Source organism: Mauremys reevesii, linkage group 10, assembly GCF_016161935.1.
Source record: "Mauremys reevesii isolate NIE-2019 linkage group 10, ASM1616193v1, whole genome shotgun sequence".
NCBI classification, from domain to species: Eukaryota; Metazoa; Chordata; order Testudines; family Geoemydidae; genus Mauremys; species Mauremys reevesii.
The window spans coordinates 13,149,590-13,176,688 of NC_052632.1; the positions used below are offsets into that span (position 1 = coordinate 13,149,590).

The 27,099-nt window shown below is 46.0% G+C and overlaps 1 protein-coding gene across 1 annotated transcript in view; it reads left to right on the plus strand.

Moving 5' to 3' along the window:
- Positions 1-5,788: 5,788 nt before the first annotated feature.
- Positions 5,789-27,099, plus strand: part of AGBL1 (AGBL carboxypeptidase 1) — a 371,053-nt gene continuing 349,742 nt past the window's right edge. The window contains exon 1 of the mRNA XM_039493279.1: positions 5,789-5,917. Coding sequence (XP_039349213.1) covers positions 5,867-5,917 — 51 coding nt within the window. The 5' untranslated portion in view covers positions 5,789-5,866. The remainder of the gene's footprint in view (positions 5,918-27,099) is intronic.

Here is a 27,099-nt window from a genome sequence, read left to right on the forward strand (position 1 = left end):
ATTGACAGATGTGTTAATTCTCGGAGACTGATTCCTTTAGGATCTGCAATGTCTAAGTACATTTTTTTAGGATGACGTGTGTAAATCTTTGTGCTTGGGGAAGTGAGGGATCAATAGAAATGAAAGGAGTGGAATACAGTGCAGGCTGGTAGAGCACAGTCACCACACGGGTAGAACTCTGCCATTTCACCTTTCCAATACCAGCGGCAGCACCCCTGCCATTCCAGTCTTAGGTCTTCACACGGCCAATGTGCTTCAGTCTTACTACACAGGATCCCTGCTTTTCCTGCCAGGAGCACCCACATGGCTCTATCAATGCTCCTTCCAGCTAACTGCAGGACCCACACCCATTCCAGGCCTTGGTGCTCTCACAGCTCAGCCAATCCATCACACCGTAACCCATGGTAGGATTAAATCAGGCCTGCACAACATGCGGCTGCAGCCCGCGTGGGCTCACTGTGCGGCCCGTGGGCAAGCGGCAGGGTGGGCCTGCTGGGTTCGCCCCCTGCCCGGGGGGGGCCCCGCCTCACAGGCCCGTGCGTGCGCCGTGCTCCAACCGCACGTGTCTCCGTCTCACGCTCCCCCCGCCTGGCGTACAGCGGGTGCGTCACTTCCGGGGCCCGCTGAGGCGGGAAGTGCTGGGCACAAGGCAGAGCCGGTAAGTGGGGAGCGAGGGGAGGGGCGCCCGGCCTGGGCTCGAGCTGCAGCTCGGCGGGGGGAGGGGAAGGGGAGACTGGACTGAGACTCCACCCAAGCCCCCCACTTCGGTTGGGGGCAGGGCGGCTACTGTGCTGGTTGGTCCCAGGGCGGCCTCTGCAGTGATTGGAGGTGTGGGGTGTTGAACTGTCTGTGGGCAGCCAGGAAATCCCTGGAGGAGATGTGTGTGCGTTGCACCTGCCCTGCCCCAACTGCTGCCCCCTTCCTTGGTCCAGGGACCTTCCCCCTTCCCGGCCCCTATCACACTGCCCCCCTCCCCGGGCTCCCTGGACAGTCACATCCAATCCCTTCACACTGCCCCCCTTTCCCCTCCCCTTAGTTCATGGGGGGGATGATTCATAAAAATAAATAAATAATTGATTGGTGGCTTTAATTGAAAAATTCTTAATAAAGTATCCCCCCTGTTCCCCCAAAACCTTCCTTTTCGGCCCACAGCTGTTTCAGTGGGGCAGCGCTGGGGAAGGAGGGTTTGTTTCTATGGGGCGGGCAGCGCTGGGGAGGGGGGGTTGTTTCCACGGGGCTGGGTGGTGCTGGGTTGGGGGATGTGTTTCGGGGGGCTGGGTGGCGCTGGGGGGTGTTTCAGTGGGGCCGGGGGGTTTCGGCCCACAGCTCTTTTCTTTGGAGTAATATGGCCCTCGCCGCTTTACGAGTTTTGCAGGCCTGGATTAAATCCACGGCTCCAGCCCTGTTCCCCACTGCCCACATAAAAGAAAGAGATGCTTTTGCATTTTGAGAGATCCAGTATGCTTTTCTTCGGTGCTGAGTTCTGTAGGTTGTGTCATTAGCGGTGTGGAGGGGTCTTTTTGCCCTGGGAATTGTCAGCAACGAGGAGGGATGTGAGAGTAGTATGTGGGCTTAATGATGGATGAGTGAATGCATAGTATTAGATGGGTTCCTGTGTGTAAGTATTAAGGGGTTGCAAAAGGGAGGGATGAAGTGGGGACTGTAAACTTAAGCAAATGCAGTATTGTTTTTGTGGAACAGGCTGAGTGTTTGTACGTCGGGTCAGTGTAGGTAGCTCCTGGTTCAGTGCAGCTCACCTAGACACAAGTTTTGCCTTAGCAAAAGAGATGGCCTCAGACGGTCATTCAGCGGTCACATGCTCTATTCCCTGAATGTTCTGTGCTATTTGCAAAGGCAGACTTCGAGTAGGTTTGCCATTGGCATATTAGGGTGTCTCTGAAGAGGGCACTTAAGCTCGCATTGGTGTGTACTTAACTCTGTATTTTCTGGTTTTCAGAGGTTTGAGTTTTGCTGACCTGGATATTTTGGAGGACTTGAGATACCACCAGGCAGCCTTAACTCTTCAGTAACTAAGTTTTTTGTCAGTGAATGTCCTAAGTTTTCGAAAAATGTTTTTTGTAGAAGTCTCTACTAAGAACCCGCCATCCTTAATTGTTTAATAAAATAAAATAATATAAAAATAAAATGGACCATTTTATTATGTCATCCTCTGACATGTCATATTATGCACCCCTACTACTACTGACATGTCATGAAATAAAAATAATATCACAATGCCCATAAAATCAAATACATTTTGAAATGCACATTTCATTTTGAAACAAAATTTCAGTTTTCTTCAAAATGAAATTTTCCAAAATGAAATCTGTTTTGCTTCAGGAAAATTTGTTCTGATGAGAAATTTCACCAAAATCAAGATAATTTCACCAAAATTGTTCATTTGTTGGGATGGCATTTTCTGAAGGAAAGTTGTTTTCCAACCCACTTCTAATATACAGATCATTAACAACAGAAGGAAATGTTTCCTAAACATTTAAATTGGGGGAAAGGTTTGCAGTTCCCCTAGGATCTCTCCCCATTTTACTGTTCTTCCCATGTACACCTCTACCTCGATATAACGCGACCCGATATAACAGGAATTCGGATATAACGCGGTAAAGCAGTGCTCGGGGTGAGGGGGTGGGGCGGGCCTGCGCACTCTGGTGGATCAAAGGAAGTTCGATATAACACGGTTTCACCTATAATGCAGTAAGATTTTTTGGCTCCCGAGGACAGCATTATATCGAGGTAGAGGTGTATCATACTGGCTCACAGTGTATGTATCATTTCTGCCCTCTGCTGGATGGCACATCAGAACCAATGAGGCATTGAACCATGGGGAAGGACTTCTAGGTGAAGGAAGCCCACAAAGGAGAAGAACCCTAATATGATAGTAACTAATAGATATTTCCCTTTAGTATCAATGGCAGGGGACTTGGGTTTGGGGGCAGAAAGTCCAGAATTCTTTTTCGCTAAGTAGTATGGGATTAAATTCATTGATATAATTCCAATTAAGATTCAATTCACAATTTGCACCCTCAGATTGCACTTCAGTAGCGTTTGCACACCAGAAAGTGAATCAGACCCAATGTTACAAAAGTTACATAAATAAAGAGGACTGTGAATCAATGCACTGAAAATATAAATAGTGCATTAATGTTTCAGTATTTGAGCTGAAGCAAATCTGGCTAAATAAATACTAGGAGGCATGTCAAGTATTTGAACTGAAATTTGCAAACTTCAGCATTTGACGTTTTTGATTACATTGCACATTTGCAAAAAAAAGTTCCCATTTTGGAGTGAAATCTGAGAAAGTTTGTAGTTTTGCACCCCCAGGAATTGGCCCAGTTTTTAGTGAGAACCTCCAGACATTCAAGAAAGCAAAATTTTGCATTTTGTGCTGACAAAGATTAATTTTTGCAGTTAAACATAAGAGAACAAGAATGCTTGCATGTTTTGATGCAAAACTTGGGCATATAAAGAAAATGTCACAGGGACTAACAGTTCTGGGTTGCAAAATAGCCCAGGATGCATTTTCACAAATTGACAAAGTGCCTGTTGTGCTTGCTTAATAAATAGTAACAATATCTGTTATTGCTATCAGTCATCGTGGTAATACACATACTCCTCTCCCCTTGAACAGTTCTAAATTAAATAAAGAGCAGAATCTCCTGCAGACCAAACTTATCTAAGTGAAATGCCAGGAACTTGTATAAATACCAGGGATCAAAAGAGCACACACACAAGGCAATAGATTAGCAGTGGGTACATCTTGAAATGTGTGAGTTTCAGTTAGCAGGCAGAACCCCGAAGTCTAGACATTTCTGTAAACATACCCAAAGGAAAGCCCAGATCTGGCTGGCAATCTTGTGACAGCTTTTTTTATCCTTTGCACTTATGGGTGGAGCCTGGTCAGTCAGAATCCATATAAAACCTAATGAGGGAGAGGGGACATGTTAACCAAAGGTCTTCTTTCATATCAAGAAAAGTATGGTTTGCATTCTGGCAAGGGTAGGGTGGTGAGGATCTTTCCATCCTTTATATTGATCAAAGAGTTTATATGGAACACACACACATACACACACAGTGACACTGGTAGCACTGCATATTATTAAAATTGTCTGATCTTTTTCATTATAAGAACCTGTTTTCAGTAGTTTATAACTTTGACAGATTTGACTGGGATGAAATTTTCCATTCAGCCTGTCTGCTTCATTCTGAATTATTCTGGAAATTTTTAGCCACAAATGTTGAGCTGTTTCCGAGAATGAGGTTAGGAGAAAATATATGGTTTTGCCCAGGCTAAAAATTTCTGGTGTCCTTTTCTTTAAGAAGTTCTAGTGCCCCCATGCTTTGGAGAAGGGATTTGAAATTCAGCAGGATAGTCGCCTTTGCATCAAGGATGTGCCAAAGTCATCCACATGAAAAAGTGCCCAAATTTGGCCAAATTATAAGCCTTTGAAAAATCAAAGTTTGCACTTGCTCAGTAGAAACTTGCTGGACCTGATTAGGTCCATCTTGTGCACTAAATGAGGGAGGGATCTGGGTGGGGGAAGAGGAATGTGCTCATGTAATTAAAGACTATCATCATACATGTGGTGCACAAGGGTGTTATATTAAAGTTGCAAAGGCAAACTTAATTCTGGCATTTCCTACTGTTTGACTGCTTGATTTTGCAACCTTAATGTTTTCTCAACATTGTTGTTGTGTGCGCAGGGCTGCCCAGAGGAGAGGGCAAGAGGGGCAATTTGCCCCAGGCCCCAGGCCCTGCAGGGGCCCTGAGAGCCCTGGCCGAGAATCCCTTCCCTTGCTACTCACCCCATGTTGGTCTGGGTCTTTGGCAGCACTTTGGCGGTAGACCCTTCACTCGCTCCGGGTCTTCGGCGGCACTTCGGCGGCGGGTCCTTCAGTGCTACTGAAGACTCGGAGTGAGTGAAGGACCCGCCGCCACTGCCTAGGAGCACCACCTGGTGAGTACAAGCGCCACAGCGGGTGGCACCTTTTTTACGTCCGCTCCCCCGCTTTGCCCCAGGTCCCCTGAATCCTCTGGGCGGCCCTGTGTGTGTGTGTAATATATGAAGAAGAGTTTGACCATTTAAAGAACCAACCAGTCCTCATAGTGATTCCATCAGTTTGATCTAGATGCTCAGGGTTCACTTGTTCCACTGAATTTTTGAGGTTTACCACGTTCTGTGCCCTCAGCTGTTGGATGTACTGGATAAGTGGTCAGGCGAGCGAGCCTAGAACGTTAGGGAGGGTCCTCTGATTCCATTCTCCCTGTCCCTTCTGCCATCCTTACATTTCAGTTCATTGTCAGCACTAGCTAATGCTGAGTGTATCTCTGTGTATGTGTGTCTCCAATTTCATTAGGACAGAGACAGACAAGTGTCCACTTAGGGCCTTCTGGAACTGATCAGCGGGTCAGCTGGGAACGTCTGTCAGGAAGCCACGGCTATAGCTCTCCCTCGCTTCTCCCCAGTCTCCTGTGAGGTTCGTGGCTCTCCTCCTTTCTCCTGTTGTCATTGCCACCCTCCTGACTCCCCCTGCCACACACTCAACACCCAGACCTTTTCTGAGCCCTTTGCTTAATCCCTGGGATTCTTTATCTAGGAATTAATCTCCCCGTCACAGTGTGTGTCTGGAGGTGGGTGGGGGCGGGGTGGGGGTACATTTATCTCTCCCGCTGAGGTCTAGAGTTGCATTGCTGTGATTATTAATGGTAGCAGCATGCCTGTCTCTGGGATCTGTGTTTAGCGTCTTCGTTTCTTAAACAGGACGGGGGCCACGGCAAGGCAATTTGGCAGCTCTGTGTTCCAGCTGCATTGTGTCTGCCGCTGAGAGGCAGAGAGTGTGAGTGGGGATCAGCATGGCAGAACAAGAAGCCAGTGGCTTGCAGCTCCTTCTCTCCAGCCTCCAGGTAAGAGGAGCTTGAGCTAAGGGGACAGACACTTGGGCTGGTTTCCTTTGTAATCGACAAGCAATGACTTGCAGGGCTGAGGTTGCTGATGAGCTCCCTGCTGGCTTGTCTCAAAGGCATCAGAGAACAGGAGTCCTGCACTGCATCTCCCTCCCCCCGAAAGCTTTTACAAACTGAAGTTTCACTCTTCAGAGATTAACTCTGGTGATTAATCACTGAGCCCAGTTTGAGTGCAGCGTCTCAGACCCTGGATCTGCCAGCGTGCAGCAGGGATAGAAAGAGCCTGGTTTTGCAATGAATGGGACCGGTCAGTGCTGTCAGCTTATGAGTCAGGCTGGGAAGGCAACAGCAGATCTTTCTGAGATGGGCAAGTCCATACTGTGCTCCTCCATACTTAGAGACCTGACTGTGCAAATTCCTAAGGACAGGACAGCAGAGACTCTTCTGACAGGCTTTGGTGTCATCTGCATGTACCTAATAGAAGAGAGCTCAAAAGAGCAGGGGGGGGGGAGTTCTTGTGAGATCCTCACCCAGGATCATCAGTAGCTGCGTGTGTCCCACACAAACAGCTCCCTGCAACTGTAAGGAGCCGCAGACTTGGAGCGTCTTTTTCTAGCATTTGTGGTCAGGCTCCAAGGTTCAGTTCCCAACAGAGGCGCACACACATCTTCGACCTCACAGCCCCGTGCTCTCATATTTGTGTGATGTTGTGCCATTTGCATGATAAAATCTCCCACCCAGGTGGACAGAGTGCTCCATGGCCATTCCTGTTGCATGCTGTGGCCAGGGGAGCCTGTGTTTTTTTACAAACACAGTATAGGTGCAGTGACTGAACCTAAAACATCCACATTTTGGCATTAGGGGCAGGTGGGAGTTTGTGCTTCATTAGACAAAATTCTGCCAAAAAATTGTTTTTCAGAGTTTTTAAAATTCCAAGGCACCCAAATCTTTTTGTGATTCTCTGACTTCCAAAGTATATAGCTGAGTAGAAGCAAGTCACGGCCCAACCAGAGACATAAGCATGCATGAGATGCAGGTAAACAGTCTGTTTCACTCACATCCCAACACCTTTGAAGGCAATAGCAACCTGTGAAGTAGATTGCCATTGTTAATTGTGTGTGTCAGAAACCCACACCAAGACAAGTCCCAGAACTAGAATAGCAAGGGTGCTGTATTAAAAACATGGAAATTTCCTTATGGGCTCAAACCAATGGTTTATCTATTCCAGCATCATTTCCCTGACAGTGAGCAGAGGGGGGTTGACATTTGTTATCCAAGATGATATAACTATGAATATTTTGATAAAACACATCAATGTCTCATCTTGCTATCTTGTGGCAAAGAGTTCCATAGGTTAATCATGTATTGTATTTAAAAATCTTTTCTCAGTTTTCTGCCTTTTAATTCCATTAGATATCCCATCATTCTTTTATTATGAAGAAGTGTAAATAGAAGCACCCAATTTACTTTCCATATCACATTCACTCTTTTGTGTACTGCTCTTATGTCCCTTCTGACTGGTATTCTCTCTAAAGCAGTGTTTCCCAAACTTGGGATGCCGCTTGTGTAGGGAAAGGCCGTGTCTCTCGGCCTCAGGGGCGGCTCCAGGCACCAGCATGCCAAGCGCGTGCTTGGGGCGGCAAGCCACGGGCGGTGCTCTGCCAGTCGCTGCAAGGGCGGCAGGCAGGCTGTCTTCGGCGGCATGCCTGCGGAGGGTCTACTGGTCCCGCGGCTTCAGCGGACCTCCTGCAGGCATGCCGCCGAATCCGCGGGACCGGGGACCTCCCGCAGGCAAGCTGCCAAAGGCAGCCTGCCTGCCATGCTTGGGGCGGCAAAATACCTAGAGCCGCCCCTGCTCGGCCTGCACCCCTTCCAGCAGCTCCCATTGGCCTAGAGTAGCGAACCATGGCCAGTGGGAGCCGTGATCAGCCAGACCTGCAGATGCAGCAAGTAAACAAACTGGCCCAGCCTGCCAGGGGCTTTCCTTACACAAGCGGCGTCCCAAGTTTGGGAACCACTGCTCTAAAGGACACTGTCCTAACATTCTCAACGTCTTCTCTCAGGATTGAAGGGTATAAGTGAAGTGAGTGAGAGTCCAGGATTAAAAACAAAGGTATTGCTAGAGGTCAGCATTGAAGTTCTCTGGCAGAGCTGGGTATGGGCCCAGGACTGGCATAGCAGAGGATGCTGTGGATCAGGACTAAAGAGAATGGCAGAGCTGTGTGAATGGAAAACGAGCACAGCACCTGCCCACAATAACCCAAACTCAAACAGTGCTTTTGGTTCTTAGCTCCAAGAGTACTAAACTCACGTACAAAAACAAAGTACTGTCTTGTTACAGACACGCCTCATTTTGGCATTAGGGGTGGGTGGAGGAAATAATGGTGGGGGGCAGCCATTTTAGACTTTATTCTGACTCACAACGAGAAAATGGTTGCAACTGTGAAGGTGGAAGGCAACTGGGGTGAAAACAGTCATTAAATGATAGACTTCATGATTCTAAATAAGAGCAGCAGCATAAGGACAATGGACTTCAACAAACAGGCTTTAACAAACTCAGAGAACTGGTAGGTAAGGCTCCATGGGAAGAAAATCTAAGGAAAAAAGGAGTTCAGGCGAGCTAGCAGTTTCTCAAAGAGACAATATTAAAAGTGCAACAGCAAACTATCCCAATGTGAAGGAAAGGTAGGAATAATAATGAGAGGCCAATATGGCTCCATCAGCAGCTCTTTAATGACATAAAAACCAAAAAGGAATCTTACAAAAATTGTTAACATGGACAAATTGCTAAGGATGAGTACCAAAGATTAGGACGAACATGTAAGGACATATCAAAAAGGCCAACACACAAAATGAGTTACACCTAGCAAGGGACATAAAAGACAATAAGAAGAGATTCTATAAATACATTAGGAACAAGAGAAAGATGAAGGAAAGTGTAAATCCCCTACTTAGCAGGGAAGAAGAGCTAATAACAGACAACATTAAGAAGGCTGAGGTGTTTAATACTTATTTTGCTTCAGTCTTCATTAAAAAGGTAAACTGGGACCAGATATTTAACACAATTAATATTAACAAGGGGGGAGGAGCACAAGCCATAATGGAGAAGAAACAGTTAAAAGAATATTTAGATAAGCTATATGTTTTTAATTTTGCAAGGCCGGATAAAATTCACCTTAGGAACCCACTGAAGCAATATTGGAACCATTAGCAATTGTCTTTGAGACCCCATGGAGGACAGATGAGGACGAGAGGAGTACAGAAGGGTAAACTTTGTACCTATCTTTAAAAATGGGGAAAAAGAGGACCCGGAAAATTATAACCCACTCAGCCTAACTTCAGTACCTGGTCAGATACTGGAACAAATTATTCAGGAATTAATCCGTAAGCATTTAGAGGATAACAGGGTTATATGAGTAATAGCCAACATGGATTCGTCAAGAACAAAGCGTGCCAAACCAACCTAGTTTCCTTCTTTGACAGGTTTACTGGCCTAGGGGATGAGGGAAGCTGCAAACATGATGTATCTTGATTTTTAGTAAGGCTTTTGATAGAGTCCTACATGCCATTCTCATAAGCAGAAAAGCGATATGTGGTCTAGATGAAATTACTATAAGGTGGATGCACAATTGGTTGAAAGACTGTACTCAAAAAGTAGTCATCCAGGGTTCCCTGTCAAAATGGGAGGGTGTATCTAATGGGATCCCACAGGGGTCTGTCTTGGTCGGGTACTATTCAATATTTTCATTAATGACTTGGGTAGTGGAGTGGAGATTATGTTTATAAAACTTGTGGATGACCCCAAGCTGGGAAGGGTTGCAAGCACTTTGGAGGATAGGATTAGAATGCAAAGAGATCTTGATAAACTGGAGAATTGGTCTGAAATGAACAAGATGAAAGTCAATAAAGACAAGTGCAAAGTACTTCATTTAGGAAGGAAAAATTAAAGTCAGAGTTACAAAATGGGGAATAACTGGCTATGCAGTAATATTGCTGAAAAGGATCTTGGGCTGATAGTGGATCATAAATGGAATATGAGTCAACAATGTGATGCTTTTGCTAAAAAGGCTTCTATCATTCTAGGGTGTATTAACAGGAGTATTGTATGTAAGAGATGTGAGGTAATTGTCCTACTCTGCTTGGAACTGGTGAGGCCTCAGCTGCAGTACTATGTCCAGTTCTGGATGCCACACTTTAAGAAAGATATGGAGAAACTGGAGAGTCCACAGGAGAGTAACAAAAATGATAAAAGGTATAGAAAACTCGACCTATGAGGAAAGGTTAAAAAAACTGGACATGTTTAGTGTTGAGAAACGAAGACTGAGGGGGAAACTGATAAGTGTTCAAATATGTTAAGGGTTGTTATAAAGAGGATGGTGATCAACTGTTCTCCATGTCCACTGAAGATAGGACACAACTTTCTAACTATAAGGATATATTAGCACTGGAATAGGCTTCCAAATGAAGTTGTGGAATCCCCATCATTAGAGGTTTTTAAGAATAGGTTAGACCAGGGATTGGCAATCTTTGGCACGTGGCTCACCAGGGAAAGCCCCTGGCAGGTCAGGCTGGTTTGTTTACTTGCTGCGTCCGCAAGTTTGGCTGATCGCGGCTCTCACTGGCCGCGGTTCACCGCTCCAGGCCAATGGGGGCTGCGGGAAGCATCACGGGCCAAGGAATGTGCTGGCTGCTGCTTCCCGCAGTCCCCATTGGCCTGGGATGGTGAACTGCGGCCTGTGGGAGCTACGATCAGCCAAACCTGTGGACACAGCAGGTAAACAAACCGGCCCGGCCCTCCAGGATCTTTCCCTGACGGGCCGCGTGCCAAAGGTTGCTGATCCCGGGTTAGACAAACACCTCTCAGGGATGGTCTAGCTACATTTGTTCCTGCCTAAATGCAGGGAGTAAGTGCAAGACAAGATGACCTCTCAAGGTCCCTTGCAGCCCTGCATTTCCATGATTCTGTGATTTCATGCTGTAAGACAACCCTAATAAGCTGATGAAAAGCTTGCAATACCTGCGCATTCTGATTTTCTCCCAGGAATGACTCCCAGTGTAACTCAATGATGCCATCACCGAGCACTGTTCCAAGAATCCAGTGATAAAAAGACCATTGCTGGAACTTAAAATAGCTGTAAATATTTGCTCTGCTTTGGCAGCACTCAGCTGAGAAATGATGTCTTGTGTTGATGTTTGCATTTCTTGATGGTATCTCTCTGCACTTAGTTATTTTCTACAACAGCTCCCACACAGTAGTCTCTTTGTTTTTGTATCCTGCTGAATTGTCAATATCTGTTTCTGTTCTTTTAGTGGGCACTAAAAACATTGCTCGTTACGTACAGCAAGCAGTTCTGCAGGAGGTTTTAGTCACTGTGTATTGTTCTGGTTGTAAAACTGCCTTTTTCACAAACATGGTTATTCCAAGAATTTGGTCGCTTTCCACTGTCTAGCACTAGGGCAGACTTCATTAATTGCAGACCCAGGGAGCCTTTTCCCCTTCCAACACCAGCTCCTGACTTTATTAATCTCAGATGGAATGAACCCTCTCACCTTCCCACACTGACACAGGCTCTATTTGCTTCAGCTTGAATGAGGGAGCCCTACCGCTCTCTCTCCCCAGTGAAGGGAGCTCTTTCTGCATCTGGTACTGGCCACAGACATCCTTACCTCCAGCCTGAGGGAACCTTCTCTTCATCTAACACTGCCCCAGACTCCTGAGGGAACCCTCTCTTCATCTGACACTGCCCCAGACTCCTGAGGGAACCCTCTCTTCATTTGATGCTGCCCCAGACTCCATTACCCCCAGCCTGAGGGAACCTTCTCTTCATCTGACGCTGCCTCAGACTCCATTACCCTTTGCGGCAAGCTGGGCTCAGCCTTGCCCATGACTTGACAGCAACCCTTCAGCCTCACTGATGAGCTGGCAACAGAAGGGCTAAATAGTTACCCCAGCGGGGTATAATGGGGCTTAATTAGAAAGACTGACTCCAACTGCAGTGGTGAAGCAGGGAAGCACTACTTGAATAGAACTGGAGAGAAGAAGGGGGTGGTGGTGTTTCTCTTTAGAAAGAGCCTGAGGAAGTCAGGCTGAGGCACCCACAGAGAGCAGAGTAGGCTCTTGTGGGGGAGCCTTGACTTAAGGCCTACAAGGAGCTGGTAGATTCCTCAGAGAGAAACTGCTGGAGTTCTACGTGAAGGGAAGCAGTGGGGGAATCCTGCTGGGGAAGAAGTGGTTCAAGAGAATGTCCACAGGGGCCAGGAAGCAGAGGATTTCAGTCAAGCCTGAGGAGCTGAAGAACTATATGTTTGGATGTGGCTTGTGAACTTTAAGTTGGACCTTTAGATACCCTAAAAAGGGAGTGAATTGTTATGTGACTTGGCTGGAGGGTGGTGATATAGAAGAACCAGAGAAGGAGTTCGGAGAAGACACCGACTGGGACTGGCTATTGGGGAGCCAAGGAAGTGCCACCCGTGAGGATGTGAGAGGCTAAGTCCCCTGCAGTGCTGCATCTGGACACAATGGGGTGTGTTAGAGGTGAGGATGTGTGCTTACACTGGGCTCTTCAAAAAGTCGCAATTAGGGAAGTATCTCAATGTCTCTAACCATTGAACTTCATGGGGTTTATAGAGGTCTCGGGACTGGGGAGTTGCTATGGCGAACTGACTGGGGCAGCAAATGGTTCTGTTTCCGTCTTCAAGGCTGTGACAGTCCCATGCCATGCCCCTTCTCCTCTCCCTTTCTTATAGTCCAGTTATCAAGAAAGGAAGTGATGCCTATTTTCCAGTCTCTTCCCTCCTTGTTAGGCCCAGCAGTGAGACTCTGCTTAGGTTACAGTTCAGGATGTCATATGAGGTGTCCCAGATGGCCTGCCCACTCTCAGACCAGATGGGAACTGTTCTAACGTGTATCCCAAGGCCGCAGCCCCTGTGCACAGTTTCTGCTTAGCTGGCAATTGCTGGGGCTGTTGGCAGATCTCTGGGCTTGAACGCTCTTCCACTGTGCTGGATCGCAAGGTTCACGACTCCCACACTTAAAAAGGAAAGGAGTGAAAATTTTACATATCAGTGGGACACATGTCAAGGTGGATGGATTCCTGTCTAAATGGCACTGATGCCCAGCAGGAAACAGATACAGGATCCACTAACTGCACACTTGAACCTCCCTACTCCTTTGGGCCAGGCTTTTTAGAGATGCTTTGCTGGAAGGCTGACCAGACAATTCTATTGTTTTCCTTAAGTCGAGTGGGAAGATCTTTGCCGCTTTAGTGACAAAGAATATGAATGTATTTTGCAGAATACTTTTGTCTCCGTTGCAGCCACCTTGCGCTTATCCAGTTGGAAAAGCATGGGGGTTGCTGGGGTTTGTACAAAATATGGGCTAAGTCCTGAGAAGACCCGAGCAGCTGCAACTCCTACTATCTTCATTGGAAACTGCAGGAGCTCAGGGTTTGGATCTATGTCAGTGGTGGGCAACCTGAGTCCCACGGGCCGCATGTGGCCCATCAGGGTAATCCGATTGTGGGCCGTGAGACATTTTGCTGACATTGACCGTCTGCAGGCACGGCCCCCTGCAGCTCCCAGTGTCCGGGAACGGTGAACTGCAGGCACTGGGAGCTGAGAAGGGCCATGCCTGCGGACGGTCAACGTCAACAAAACGTCTTGCAGCCCGCAATCAGATTACCCTGCTGGGCTGCGGGTTGCCCACCACTGATCTATGTGTTTGGGAAGAGAGCCAGGCCTCTCAGGCAGGATGCATTGAGCATCCTCAGAGGAAAGGAAAAGCAGAGCTCAAAAGCAGATGCCATTTATTGTGCAGATTTGCAAGCTTGGGCCCTGAATATTTCCCAGCTTGTTGTACCTAAAGTGGGGCGCAGCCTTTCCATTCCCCCAAAGCAATCCCCCAGCATCAGAGCATTTAACATTAGAGCAGATGGAGCACATGAGAATAGGCTCACGGGAACTGGGAAAGGATGGGTGCTCCAATAAGTGTTTTCATCGCTAATTTCTATGCTTCTCTAATCACAGACGTTCACTTCATAGTTTAATTGAGGGGGAAAAAGAAATTATTTCTCCCAGACAGGTCTAAGGACATTCCCCATTTTAATCACCCATCTCAGCCTTCAAGGGCACAAGTCCTGGTCTCCGCTATCAAAGGAGGACTGGGTCGGACTTTATGGAGCCTGTAATTCAATACAACTCCTTATTCAATTATAGGGGCTGCTAACAGAGACTCTCCATCTCCTGCTGGGGCAGAGAGTGCTGGCAGCAACCCCACATTCCTGCCAGTCTGCAGAACAAGGCCCTGAGAACAGGTACTCAGATCTGCATCTCCTGCTACCCAGTATGGAACACTAGACTCTGCAGGAGAAAGGTTTGGTCTATTAACTCCCATTGACTTCAGTAGGGCCAGAACTTCTCTCCATACACCCAGCTGGCTTCACTTGCAGTCCTATGTTAATGCCAGACCCTTCCCAGATCCTCTGGAAATGTCTGATATTAGATTGGTGGAGGATTCCCTCTGACCCCAGTGCCTAGGGTGCAGGACCTTAGTGGTGTGAAGTCTACCTGGAGTGGGGTCACAGCAGCAGAAACTAAAACTGGGCTGAGCAACTGATTCTATGCCACCTCAGGGCTGAGAAGGACTTTTCCTGCAATTGCTTCTCTCAGCTGCTGCTGGCTGCTCTGGCACCAGCTACCAGAACTGAAGAACAGGGAGATTCTCTCCTGTGCTGTCAATACTCAATACTGTCAGGAAACCCAGGGTATGGGAGAATCTCCAACGCCAAGTGGTGAGGAATGGCGTGTGTGTGTGTGGGGGGGAAACCTGCTGAGAGGAGGGACTGGATAGGAGCTCTGAGGGAAGGAGGGAGGATAGCTGTCTAAGGGGGCAGGGATGGTGGTGATAGACAGGAGCAGAGGAGGCAGAAGATCAAGAGGGGAGGGGGCATGATGAGAGGGAGAGTGGAGATGAGTAGCAGCTGAGTTGGGGGAGCAGGAGACAGGGTTGCAGAAGCTGGGGGGCTGGGGCAGGAGTCAGGCAGTTGTGGGGCAGAGGGATGAACAGGATCCTGGGGTGGGGAGAAGCAGAAGGGGACTCGACAGAGGCAGGAACTGTGCAGGAGGAGACAGGGAAAAGAAGAAGTTGGATGAGGGAGTAGGTGGCAACAGACAGAAGAGTTTGTAACTTCTGGAGAATAGTTCTGTAAGACCCCAGAATTAAACTATTTATAGGTGTGAAACCCACTGGCAAACTATATAGCTCCATCCCCTTTATAGTGGCAGAGCCATGTAGGAGGAGATAATCTTCTACTGCTACCAGTAACTCCATTAGCTTGAGTGGTTAAAGACTGTGTTGTGGGTTTAAAGATTCCCAACCCTGCTGATGATAGGTATGTGTGGTGTGGGGTGACATAGGGTCAATATTGCTCCACGTGATTACATTTTTGTTTGTTCAATTTCTGCATTTTTTAAACACTTATTTAAGAAATTTATGTTTAAAAACCCAACTACCTTAAAAGAATGTTAAACTTGAAAAGTCAAGCACTCAAAAGTTACAGAGTGCTATAATTATATAATGCAACCTTAATTCAGCCCCCCTTGTGCATAAGCGTTATGATACAGTCTTCAATTATGTGATCAAATACTTTTTTTTCCCCAGGACCCCTTCCTCATTCAGTGCATAGGATGGACTGTGCTTTGGGAATGAATTAGGACTGTATGGTTAAAAGGCTATTGTCTTTCAGACCTCCTGTCTCTTTTGTTGCAGAAGGGGGAAGGTGTGTTGTCAAGGGGGCAGTGGATTGCAAGAAGAGAGAGGATGATCTTGTGGTTAAGGTAGATGAATGCTGCCTGGTAGAATTAGTCTGTCCTTTCCTCTGCCATGGAGTTCCTACGGGATTCAGGGCAAGTCAATTATATCAGACTTTTCACCAGTGGTCACTAATGGTGCATTCCACATTTTCTGCTTGTTTAATCTGAGCCGCCTGCAGTTAAATTTGCAGACCTCCTGAGAGTTCACAACTGCATCTGCGGTCAGTAGGAGCTGTGCTCTTCACATGCTAAGTTCTCTGAAAAATTAGGCCCTATGCTTCTTGAGTTGGTCACCCAAAATTATCTGACACTTTTGGCTCTAGTCTCTGTGTCTTAGTTCCCCACATGTAAAATGGGGATAATGATAGCATCTCAACTCACACGGGTGTTGTGAGATCAGTTCATTATTGTTTGTAAAGATCTAAGATATTACCAGGAAAGCACCATTGAGAAGCACAGGACTACATTAATAATCCCTGTATTGAGTGCCAGGTTTGGATGTTGTACAATGAATACTGCATGGAGCACGCAGTGAACAATGAGGAAAAAATGAAATATTGAAGAGCTTACTCATTCAATGAGCACCGTCCATCCTGTGCACGGAATGAGACAGGAGTCCTGTGGAAAAGAATGTATCATAATGCAGATACACAAGGGGGCTGGATTAAAGTTGCATGGACAACCTTAATTCTAGCACTGCCGAACTTTTCAGTGCTTGACTTTTCAACCAATATATAGTATAAAAAATGCACATGAAATCTGCCTGGAAGCATAGAACAGTGATGCATATTTATATGTAGGTGCCCTGTATAAATATATGTATTTATCTATCACATCAGCTCCATTGTCATATGTCATCTGAAAACATCTAATTTATCCCTTCCCTCTGCTTTGTATTTTCTCTTCCCCACGGACGTTGCTTATCATTTAACTCTGTGAAGCATCTTAGGATAGATAAAACACCATACAAAACAATACGTGACTGTGTAGACCTATCTTGCCTCCATTTATATATAATGTGACCATATTTGGTTTGTTTGGCAATATTTTGTTGGCATTTTTTATGACTCTTTAGCCAGACTCCCCTGTCATTTACACTGGTCCAGCCCCATTGGCTTTGTCTACACTGGGGATATGGGCAGTGTTAGAAAATGTTAATGGACAAGTTTTAATAGTTAAACACCACTTAGTACCTAGTGCAAACAAAGGCAGCCATGTTTTAAAACTGTTAGCAGGTCATAGCTAACTCTGGGGGGAACTGCTGACTTGAGCAGAGTTTCACAGATGTAACCTAAAGCAGTGGTTCTCAAACTAGGGCCACCGCTTGTGTAGGCCGGTTTGTTTACCTGCAGTGTCCGCAGGTCCGGCCGATCGTGGCTCCCACTGGCCGTGGTTCGCTACTCCAGGCCAATGGGGGCTGCAGGAAGAGTGGCCAGCACATCCCTCGGCCTGTGCCGCTTCCCGCAGCCCTCATTGGCCTGGAGCGATGAACCGTGGCCAGTGGGAGCCACGATCAGCCGGACCGGTGGATGTGGCAGGTAAACAAACCGGCCCGGCCTGCCAGGGGCTTTCCCTGAACAAACGGCGGCCCTAGTTTGAGAACCACTGACCTAGAGGAGAGACATCCCTTCCTCTGGGTGTAGGTGTTGGTGTGTGGGGTTAAGGGACCTCACAGTCTTTAGGCTCCTTTTTAAAATCCCAGCCTAAAATCCTGTGCTGTATTCACTTGCCTAGGAGTTGCCTTAGGACCTGGGCAGTGTGCCAGACTCTATCCCCCTGACTGCATTCTTCTCACCAGGGCAGGAGACAAAAAAATTCCCTGCTGCCTATCCCTCTTCTCCTAATAAGTGTGTGTCTCATGGATAGTCTATGTGCACCTGTTTACACAAAGAGCCAGATGGGCTGTGGAGCAAAGCTCCCAGCGATGGACCAAAGCCATCTTGCATGACAGACACATCGCTCCCTCCAGTGGAGAGGGATGAGGGGGGATGTGAATTGAGTTATATCTCCTTCTTGCCATGAAAACCAAGCCTATCCCAGAGGGTGTGAATGCGGATGGCAAGGGGGAGGTATGTGCCACACAACTGCTCGGGCAATTACACACTAATTTGCCCACATAATCAATGCAATTGTGTATACATGGTTTAACTGTGCCTGCAGCCTTGGTAAATGTGTGTGTGTAAATTAGGTGCAAAACTGTGCTCTTATACTGTGGGAGAGTATAGTTACTGGAGATGAGCTTGAATCAAGACCATGGACCCAAACACTCAACATTTGGGAAATTTGGCTCCATATTTTTTTTTCTGATCTTTGAGGCTGAACCCATCTTTACAAGGGGCTGAACCAGAATATCAAATGAACCAGAACTTTGGGGAAGTCTGGATCCAGGTTTGAATTTTGCAGAATGGGCTTATTTCCCATCTCTACGTGAGCAGGGTGTGCGTGTGGGGGGGAAATCCTTGTTTGTCCAACTATAGCTTTGATGATAAAGGTCTAGTGCAATGAAGGATGCCCCTTAAGATATGGGAAAACTAGTCACCCTAGTTCTCTGCAGCTCCACATTCCTCTACTCTGGACTACTTTTAGAGAGTCACCATCTTTTATGGCAATTAATGTGTCCTTGGAAGCCAAGGATTTGTTCTTGGGTTTTATAATAAGGTGCATTTAACTCCTCCTTCATGTTTTCCAAAGAGGACAGAGAATGAATGACATAATGGAGAATCTGCTGCACAAGGGCACTGCCAAACAATGGGTTTGTTCATTTCCAGACCTGCTATTGATTCATAGAATTGCATCTGCCTGAGAGGAAATTCAGAGGGCAAAGCTAACCCTTCATCCTTCAGGGGGTTTGAAGAGCAATGTGGCTGTTTTTAATCATCACAGACTATTCTCTAGGAAGAATGCAGCTTGTTTTTTCAAGAGGTGCTGTAGGTTGAAGTGGAATTAATGAGGGTAGCAAAACTTTTATGATGAATATCATTTAAAAATTGGGCAATCCTGACATGGGAGGGTCCTGCAGGGAAATAATTGCTCTTGGTATGTTCTCCCCTTCCAACAGAGGGATACTTTGACAGCAAAATGTGTGTGTGGTTTTTTTTTTCTAAAACACCAACCCTCTGGAGGCTGCTTTAGTGCTGTGTTTTACTGCAATCAGTTACCGTGAGAGGTCTTTCATAGCCATTAATTGTCAATGCAGTTTTCAGAACTGATGCTGGTTCTCAACTGAGCCCAATGCAAATTTGACCGTAAGTGGAGGTAAATCTCACCCCACCATTTTTTACTGGACCCAGGCTTGCTGTTATCTTCTCATCCTTGGAACAATGAGGGCCAGGCTGTTTTCGTGGCTTAAGCCCGGGACTGAGAGGCAGATCATATGACCTGGGATTCGTTCTCAGGTCTGTCAGAGACAGAAGTTGGTCCAATAAAAGATATTACCTCACCTGCCTTGTCTCTCTATTCATCCTGCTGTAACTTGTTTAACCTGTGTGCCTCCGCTTCCGCCTCTGGACAACGAATGGGGATGGCACTGATCTACCTTGCTGGGAGCTTGGAAGCTTTAGTTCATAAAAAGGATCTGGACTGTCACCCTAAATCATATTGATAAGTAACTTTTATCAGCCCCACTCCCAGCATGTGTGAGATTGGCTCAATGTCGAAAAAATGCGTTGAAATCTTTGCATAGAATTCACTCTAGAAGGGTAAAGCAGTAGTAGTAGTAGGATGATGAAGATAAAGCTGTATCCCTTCCTCTCCTTCACAATTAACCTGGGAAACATGAGAGAGAGATTTCCATTAAGCAGCTTGTCTGGCATACTGAATGCCCCCACTCCCCACACTGCAGATGGAGGAGAGAAGGGGCAATGGTCCGTCTACCTGACCTTTTCTTGTGATTAAAATGCTGAGCTGCTGAAGTCACAGGAACAAACTGACCCTGCTCCTCCAGGCAGAAGCTAGCATCATATATCCAAATGGGGATAGTTGCTGGAGCGGGTTGGGGAGAGGAGAGCTATCCTCCCAAAATTTATCTTTTGGGTAGAATTCCCCTTTGTGGGAGTTCTCACGTTTTGAGAGTGTCCTTGCCTCAAGCTAAGTTCCAAGAGTGAGCATCAGTGCTTCAGATGGAAAATAAGGAATGTATGTGCCCTGATCTACGTTTGTCTGGGACAATCTCCCCTCAAATGGGTTTTGGATGCTTGTCTCCCCAATAATGGAAAGGCTTTCTGAGGACAGCTGGTGGAAGAGAGGCATTAACATGACACATGCTTTAAAAAGGAAAAATTTGCTTAGCAGGTTGTTCTGAAGGTGTCCACTGTGAAAAGCAAATTTAAGTGTAAGCTCTGGAGAGTGGTTATCTGAATAGGAGGCTGTCAGTGCTTGGCTGAACAAAAGGGATGGCCATGTCCCTAGCTGAAACTGGCAAGACTGTCCCTGGTCTTGTCATGATAAAGTGTTCAGGACAGTGACCCCTACTGGACATGCCCATTTATAATTCTAGGTGGGAACAGATAAAATGGGAGAGAATAATACTTTGCCTTTGTGGTGGTCTCTCCATATAAATGGTAAGTTCTGCCCAGGCAGGGACCAGCTTTTAGCATTAGCCAAAAGCCACTACCAATTTTTCACTAGAATATGGACCTGCCTCTCTGAGACCAGACCAGACTGCATTTGCTCAGAGCTAGGGCAGAGAGATGTTGGTTGTCCCTACCTTGCTGTTTGACCTGATTGGCTGAAAAATAAATGGCTTCTGGAATCTGCAAATAGGTCCCTCTCTTCACAAGGATCACATTTTCCTTCTCACTGCTGAAACTGCATTACATTGTGGACCACTGTGGCCTGCAACACTGTGGCTAGGAAGAGACTATCAATAGCCGCCATAGACTGGGCCAAGACCAGCACACACCCAACATCTCTTTTTGCAATGATTCCTCAGAAGTTGATGGATGCACAGTTCAGCTTCTGTTCCCTTGTCAGGTACCCACACATGTTATAGGAGCATGTGTAAATCCTCAGCCCAGTGAACTCTGAATTCAATCAGAGCATGTAAATTGATGTTGTGCTCATTGCCTTTTTAGGTCTGTACCTATTGGGCCAATGCTGCCCCTCAATTTCCTGTGGGCACAGAAGGCCTTAAATGCAGAAGCAGTGCAGTGGTCCTGCAGAGGGTGAGGCTAGCAGGCTAGGTTGTGTGGCTTCTTCGCCTGGCTTCTGGCTTCCATTTCTTACTTTGCTGTTCCCCTGGAACCACAAGACCCAGAGGTCTCATCCTGGAGGCATGTCAACTAGGACAGCAAGCTGGCGTTTCTAAGTTTAACTCCTGTCACATTTGCCCACAGTGTAAGCTCAGTGATGATCTCATTCACTTACACGGGGCTAATAAAATGTCAGCTGACCAGACATGCTCGGGTTGAGGTCAAATGTGCTTATTGTGAGCAGCCAACCTGGCATATCCATGGCTGGAAAAAAAAATCCTTCTTCCTTTTACATGGAGGAATCCGCTTTCTGTTGCTGTATATCTTGTGCATGAGTCACAGGTTTTTTTTAAAGGCATTGTTATAGTGTGGTCTCAAAGCTAAGTGTCCAGATCAGACCCTTCAACAACTTGGCTTCCTTTTAAGGGAGACATGTTTTGATTTTCAAAGGGATATTGCCAAAATCTAGATGAAACAACATAGTAGATATTGTCCCTTCCTGTATTACTAGTCCTAACAAGTTAGATAATTAACAATTTCAAAATATAATTTATTCTTCATTATGATGTGGAAAGGTTCGGGGCCTAGTTCAGGAGTACATGAGGGTCCGTGGCCTATAATGTATAGGAGATCAGACTAGACCAGGGGTAGGCAACCTATGGCACGGGTGCCGAAGGCGGCACGCAAGCTGATTTTCAGTGGCAGTCAGACTGCCCGAGTCCTGGCCACCGATCCAGGGAGCTCTGCATTTTAATTTCATTTTAAATGAAGCTTCTTAAACATTTAAAAACCTTATTTACTTTACATACAACAATAGTTTAGTTATATATTATAGACTTATAGAAAGAGACCTTCTAAAAACGTTAAAATGCATTACTGGCACGCAAAACCTTAAATTAGAGTGAATAAATGAAGATTCGGCACACCACTTCTGAAAGGTTGCCGACCCCTGGACTAGACGATCATAATAGTCCTTCTGACCTTAAAGTCAATGAGACTTAGTTTTCAGGCCATGGGATGGTAATGCCTTTCATGTATTGATGATGTTTGGTTTTGTTGGTTTTTTTTCCTCACTCAGGTTGGACAGGAAAATTAGACTAGTCATTCTCAGGGTCTGTCTACACTAGGAAAATGACATGTTGCTGACAGTTGGCAGCAATTTGTCTCCACTACTTCTGCCTCGGGAAGTGTTAAACAGTTTAGCAGCTAGTGTTGACTGAGTCAAAGCATTGCCATTGTTGTCGCACAAAGCAACAATGACACTGGGCTAGGTAAGTGCAGAGGGAGGGGCACCACAGCAGTTGAAACGAATGGGTGTGAAACTTTATTAGGATATTCCTTACTCCTCACTGCTCTAGCATGCAAAGGATAAGCAGATTAATGTGTAGCAAGGGAGTATTACCATACTGACGTAGTTTTCTGCTGTCCCATCAACCACAAACTGGGCCAGCACCATTATAATATTGATTGAGAAAGGGTGTAGTTGTGCCTTTACCCTGCCTCATCTGAGCAGGAGCACAGAGGAGTAGGCCTTGCAGTGACTGCATCATCTCTTTTTATTATGTATCAGAGGGGTAGCCGTGTTAGTCTGGATCTGTAAAAGCAGCAAATAATCCTGTGGCACCTTATAGACTAACAGACGTTTGGGAGCATGAGCTTTCGTGGGTGAATACCCACTTCGTCGGATGCAAGTATTCACCCACGAAAGCTCATGCTCCCAAACGTCTGTTAGTCTATAAGGTGCCACAGGATTCTTTGCTTCTTTTTATTATGGCTAGCTTATTTCCACTAGCACATGCCTGCACTTGCTGTGGGGCATTTCCAGAGGACTAAAAATGCCCCATCCTAGAGACTGCTGTTATCTCAGGGTACGTCTACACTTACCTGTCGGTTCGACGCGGAGAGTTCGACTTTTTGGAGTTCGAACTATTGCGTCTGATCTAGACGCGATAGTTCAAACTCCGGAAGCGCCGCGGTCGACTCCGGTACTCCACCTCGACAGAAGGAGTTGGCGGAGTCGACGGGGGAGCCGCGGAGTTCGACCCCGCCGCGTCTGGACGGGTGAGTAGTTCGAACTAGGGTACTTCGAATTCAGCTACGCTATTCACGTAGCTGAATTTGCGTACCCTAATTTGAACCCCCTTCTTAGTGTAGACCAGGCCTCAGAGGCTATGGTTTTATTAACAAGTACACCTGGAAATCTTAATGGATCCTGGAGACCATTTGGACTCTGACAAATACTATATCTGGCAAAGACTTCTTTAATTCACAAATCTACTTTTTTTGGAAGGCTGCATATTCCCTGGAGTGACCGCTATAAAAAGTCTCCTGAACGCAGATTGTAGCATTTGTCCTGCTGCTTTTTCATCATCGCCATAAAAATCAACAGTCATATTGCTGGTTTTCCTATGTCATTATTAAACTTAGTTCCCAGCTGTGTCATGTGAAGGCTTAATGTTTGAATCCAATAGTTGTTTTTTAAAATCCTGTAGTTGTTTTATAATTAAAAATACAGTAACAGCACAAGTATAAATCAAATAAATACAAATAAACAGTAGGAGTTAACATACATAGAGGAATCATTATGCAAGAATCTCTAAAGCCATATAAAAACCTTATTATGAAAGAGTGATGACAGAATAATGGCACTAAACAAAGCTAATTCTGCATAAATGTAGAAAACAGATTAAAAAAAGGAAGACGTGAATGATGATAACATTCAATCCGGCCATAGTCCCTAAATATCACAAGCAACTTATTGTGAAATAAGAGATTAACCCTGAGAGGAAATCATCTGTGGTACTAATTACTGAGGGAACATTAAAGAAAAGTCTAAAAGCCTCTTGCAAAATATCAGGTGTTTTGATTTATCTCAAAGTTTCTTGATTTTTTTAAAAAAACATTTCCAATTTGATAGAAGCATTTTAAGGTTATATACTAATGTGTTTTACCACCAGTTCTGCATAATACAATAATTGCTCTATTAGATATGCATTAGTAATAGAAGGAGGAAGTGACACAAAGGAACCTAGTGTCAGGAGGAACTTTTACAAAAGGACATATCTGTTTATAAAAAGGAGGAAAAAACAGGATCCAGGAAATTGCAGGCCATCAGGTCCTAATTGCTGCAGCTATCTATATTTGAATAAATGCCTCTCTTCCCTGACAGCCTGCAGAATTACCCTAGTATGCAGCCTTGCAATGAAGTTATTTAAAATACTTGTACACCTTTTTGAAATTCACCCCTATGTAGAAAGCCAGGTCAAGGTCTGTGCACCACTTACATCTTATGTTGATGGATTCAGTGGTGAATAATATTTGTATGCAGGGATGAATGTCATTCTCCATAAACAAGGGCCGGATTCTACTATCCTTACTCATGCTTTTACTTTCCGAGGAGTTCCACTGAAGCCACTGAGCCTCTTGGAGGATAAGGTTCTACGCAACATGCGTGAGGGTGGCAGAATCAGGCCCGTAATGAATCATATTAATAAATGAATGATACGTCTTTGCTCATGTCACAGGGCACTGTCACATGGATTCTTTTAGGATATGACATTCCTCTCCATGACTTCCTAGCTAGATGGGAGGAGAAGATGGGTTCAAAGGAGGAAGTCCTTGCTCAAACACAATAAACACTTTGTGTTTTATTAGTACTTAAAGAGCAATAGGAAAACGCAGTGATCCATAATCCTGCTAATGAGACAGATGCATGTGTTTGACTAAGTTAGTAATTCCTTCACCATACAAATGTCTTTCACCAGATCTTATTGCAATTGATATCTGGGCCCTCTTCCTGGCTTTGCCACTAATTCACTGTGGGGCTTTTGCTTCACCTTCCTTTCCCCATCTGTAAAATGGGGGTAATGTCTCAAAGTGACCTACTTCATGATGTTGTGAGGCTACTGTGTGTGAAGGGCTTTGTGATTTTCAGGTGAAAAGTGATATATTAGTGCAATCAATTGTATTTTATACTGTAAGTTTCCTTGGGCACATAGCATATTCCTAGACACATGTAATTTCCACCAGTCCCATATTGTTCGCTTTTGTAAAAGTAATTTTGGTTAGAGATGAGTCCAGACTAAAATGCTACATCTGAACACCCCCTGATTTTGAGGATATTCAGATCTGGGTTTGGACTTTGCAATTGGGTTTGGATCAGTTCTATTTTATAGTCTCCTGCATTCATTACTTCCAATGAGCAGAAGTAAAGCAATCGCAGAAGCCACAGAGAAAATCACTTTGATGTAATGGCTTCTGTCCAATTGTCTGGACAGCCCACCCCCCATTGATCTTGAATGGAGTCTAGTCACCGTATTCAGTGGTGATCTGGTGTGTTTTTGGGAGACTCTTGCAAGTTATCACATTCAGTGGCAAACAATTGAGAGGAAACCAGAGCTTCAGGTTCCTCGATGCTGTGAACCAAACACACCGAGTTTCAGTTGGACACAGAGATGAGACCTTTTCACCACCATATGCTATATACATGGTATAAATTTACAGCTGCTTCTTTTGGGATGATGAATAGCACCTTGCTTGGTAGTTAGCTCTAGTGGGAATGGAGACTGGTGGGGCATACTTAAGCAGAATGCTGGTCTAAGTGGTGCCTAAGAGAAGCATTTGGAAGCGAGAGGGTATTAGTTCCAAGATTTGGGAACTGGAGCAAGAACTTGTCAGACACTTTTCCTGTTCGAGGAAGGCCCCCTTAGATACACAATGTACAATTTGAGGACTATGTGATTCTCCACAGCTGTGGCCACCTTTCTTGGAGGTTTAAAGATATTCAAGCAGCCAGCACCTCCCCTTAGCATCTTTAAATAGGCCTGTCACCAGGTTCGCTCACTGCTGGTGGTGTCTTCTCCTGGCTGTCTTGGGGATTAGCTGTGCATGCCCCCCCGCCCCAATCATGCCTCTTCTGTCATCTCGCCCTGCAGCCCCTTTTGCTCAGGAACCAAAGTCTCCTCTGGCGACTCAGCCCTTTGGCCGGGTCACTGTGTGGTTTCCTTTCTGGGGGGTTTACCCAAAGTCCTCCTGCACAGTCTCAGACAGTCTTCTTCAGCACTGCAAGTTCAGTAGGGGAACCTAGGGCTGCCCACTACTCCGGGTTCCAGTCCAGGACTCTCAACCAGCAATTCTGGGCTTTACTGTCTCAGCCCTCACTACTCCTTCCTACAATTTCTGGTTCCCTCCCTTTCTGTGGGTAAACCAGCTCCAAACCCTCCTTCCTCTTCCCAGCAAGTGACTGCTACCCCATCTATTTCCAGCTTCCTGGCTTTATAGGCCCTGCCTCTTCCTCCTCAGCTGGGTGCCATCAGCAGTTAGGTCCCAGCCCTCCCTGGCTTCTTCTCCAGGTGCAGCTTGGACTACCAAACTCATAGGATTTGCCCTATGAAGCTGATGTCACTAGCTGATCTTTTATCATTGTTCCTATATCAATGGCTGTATGATGGGATATTTTTGATGCCCTCCTGAATCCTGGCCAAGTGGCGTACCTCTGCCAACCTAACCAAAGCCAGAGGGTTTCAGAGGTTAATTCCCAAACTGATGTCAGATGAAGCTCGGGGTGGGGGGGCACTACCAACTGGGAGCTGATTAAGCACAGCTGAGTTTAACTGTGTTCTACTCGCAGTTCAGAGGGACAGATGGGGCTGTGCTGAACAGAAACCAAGATGAGGAACTCTGGGCAGACATAAGAATATGGGAGGCTGGCTCATCTGATTAAAAGAGCACCTCTTAGACGGCTGGGAGACGGCCGAGAGCACAGGTGGGGGACTCTCAGGAGGGGAGGCAGACAGAGGTGATTAAAGAGGGTTAAATATGGGGACAGGGAGAGAGACAGAAAGAAGATCTGTGGGAGATGAAGGGAAAGTACAGTGTGGGGAGGAAGTACTGAAAGATAACAGAGAGGACAAAAAGAGGGAAAAGGTAAAAAGAGAAAAGGGAGGATGTTTGTGAAATGGAGGTAATAGAGGAAGAGGAGCTGGGATATGGAGGAACTGGAGTGGTGGGAGAGGACCACAGGAAAGGTACAGGTATGGAAGGGTGAGTACAGCAGGGGAAGAGAAACCGATGGGTGGTAAGGGGGGAGGTGGAGCAGAGGTAAAGGAAGTAAAGAAAAGTAAAGTGTAGTAGGTCAATAATAAGGTAAAATGTAATGACTGTGCAATGCATATGAAGGGAGTA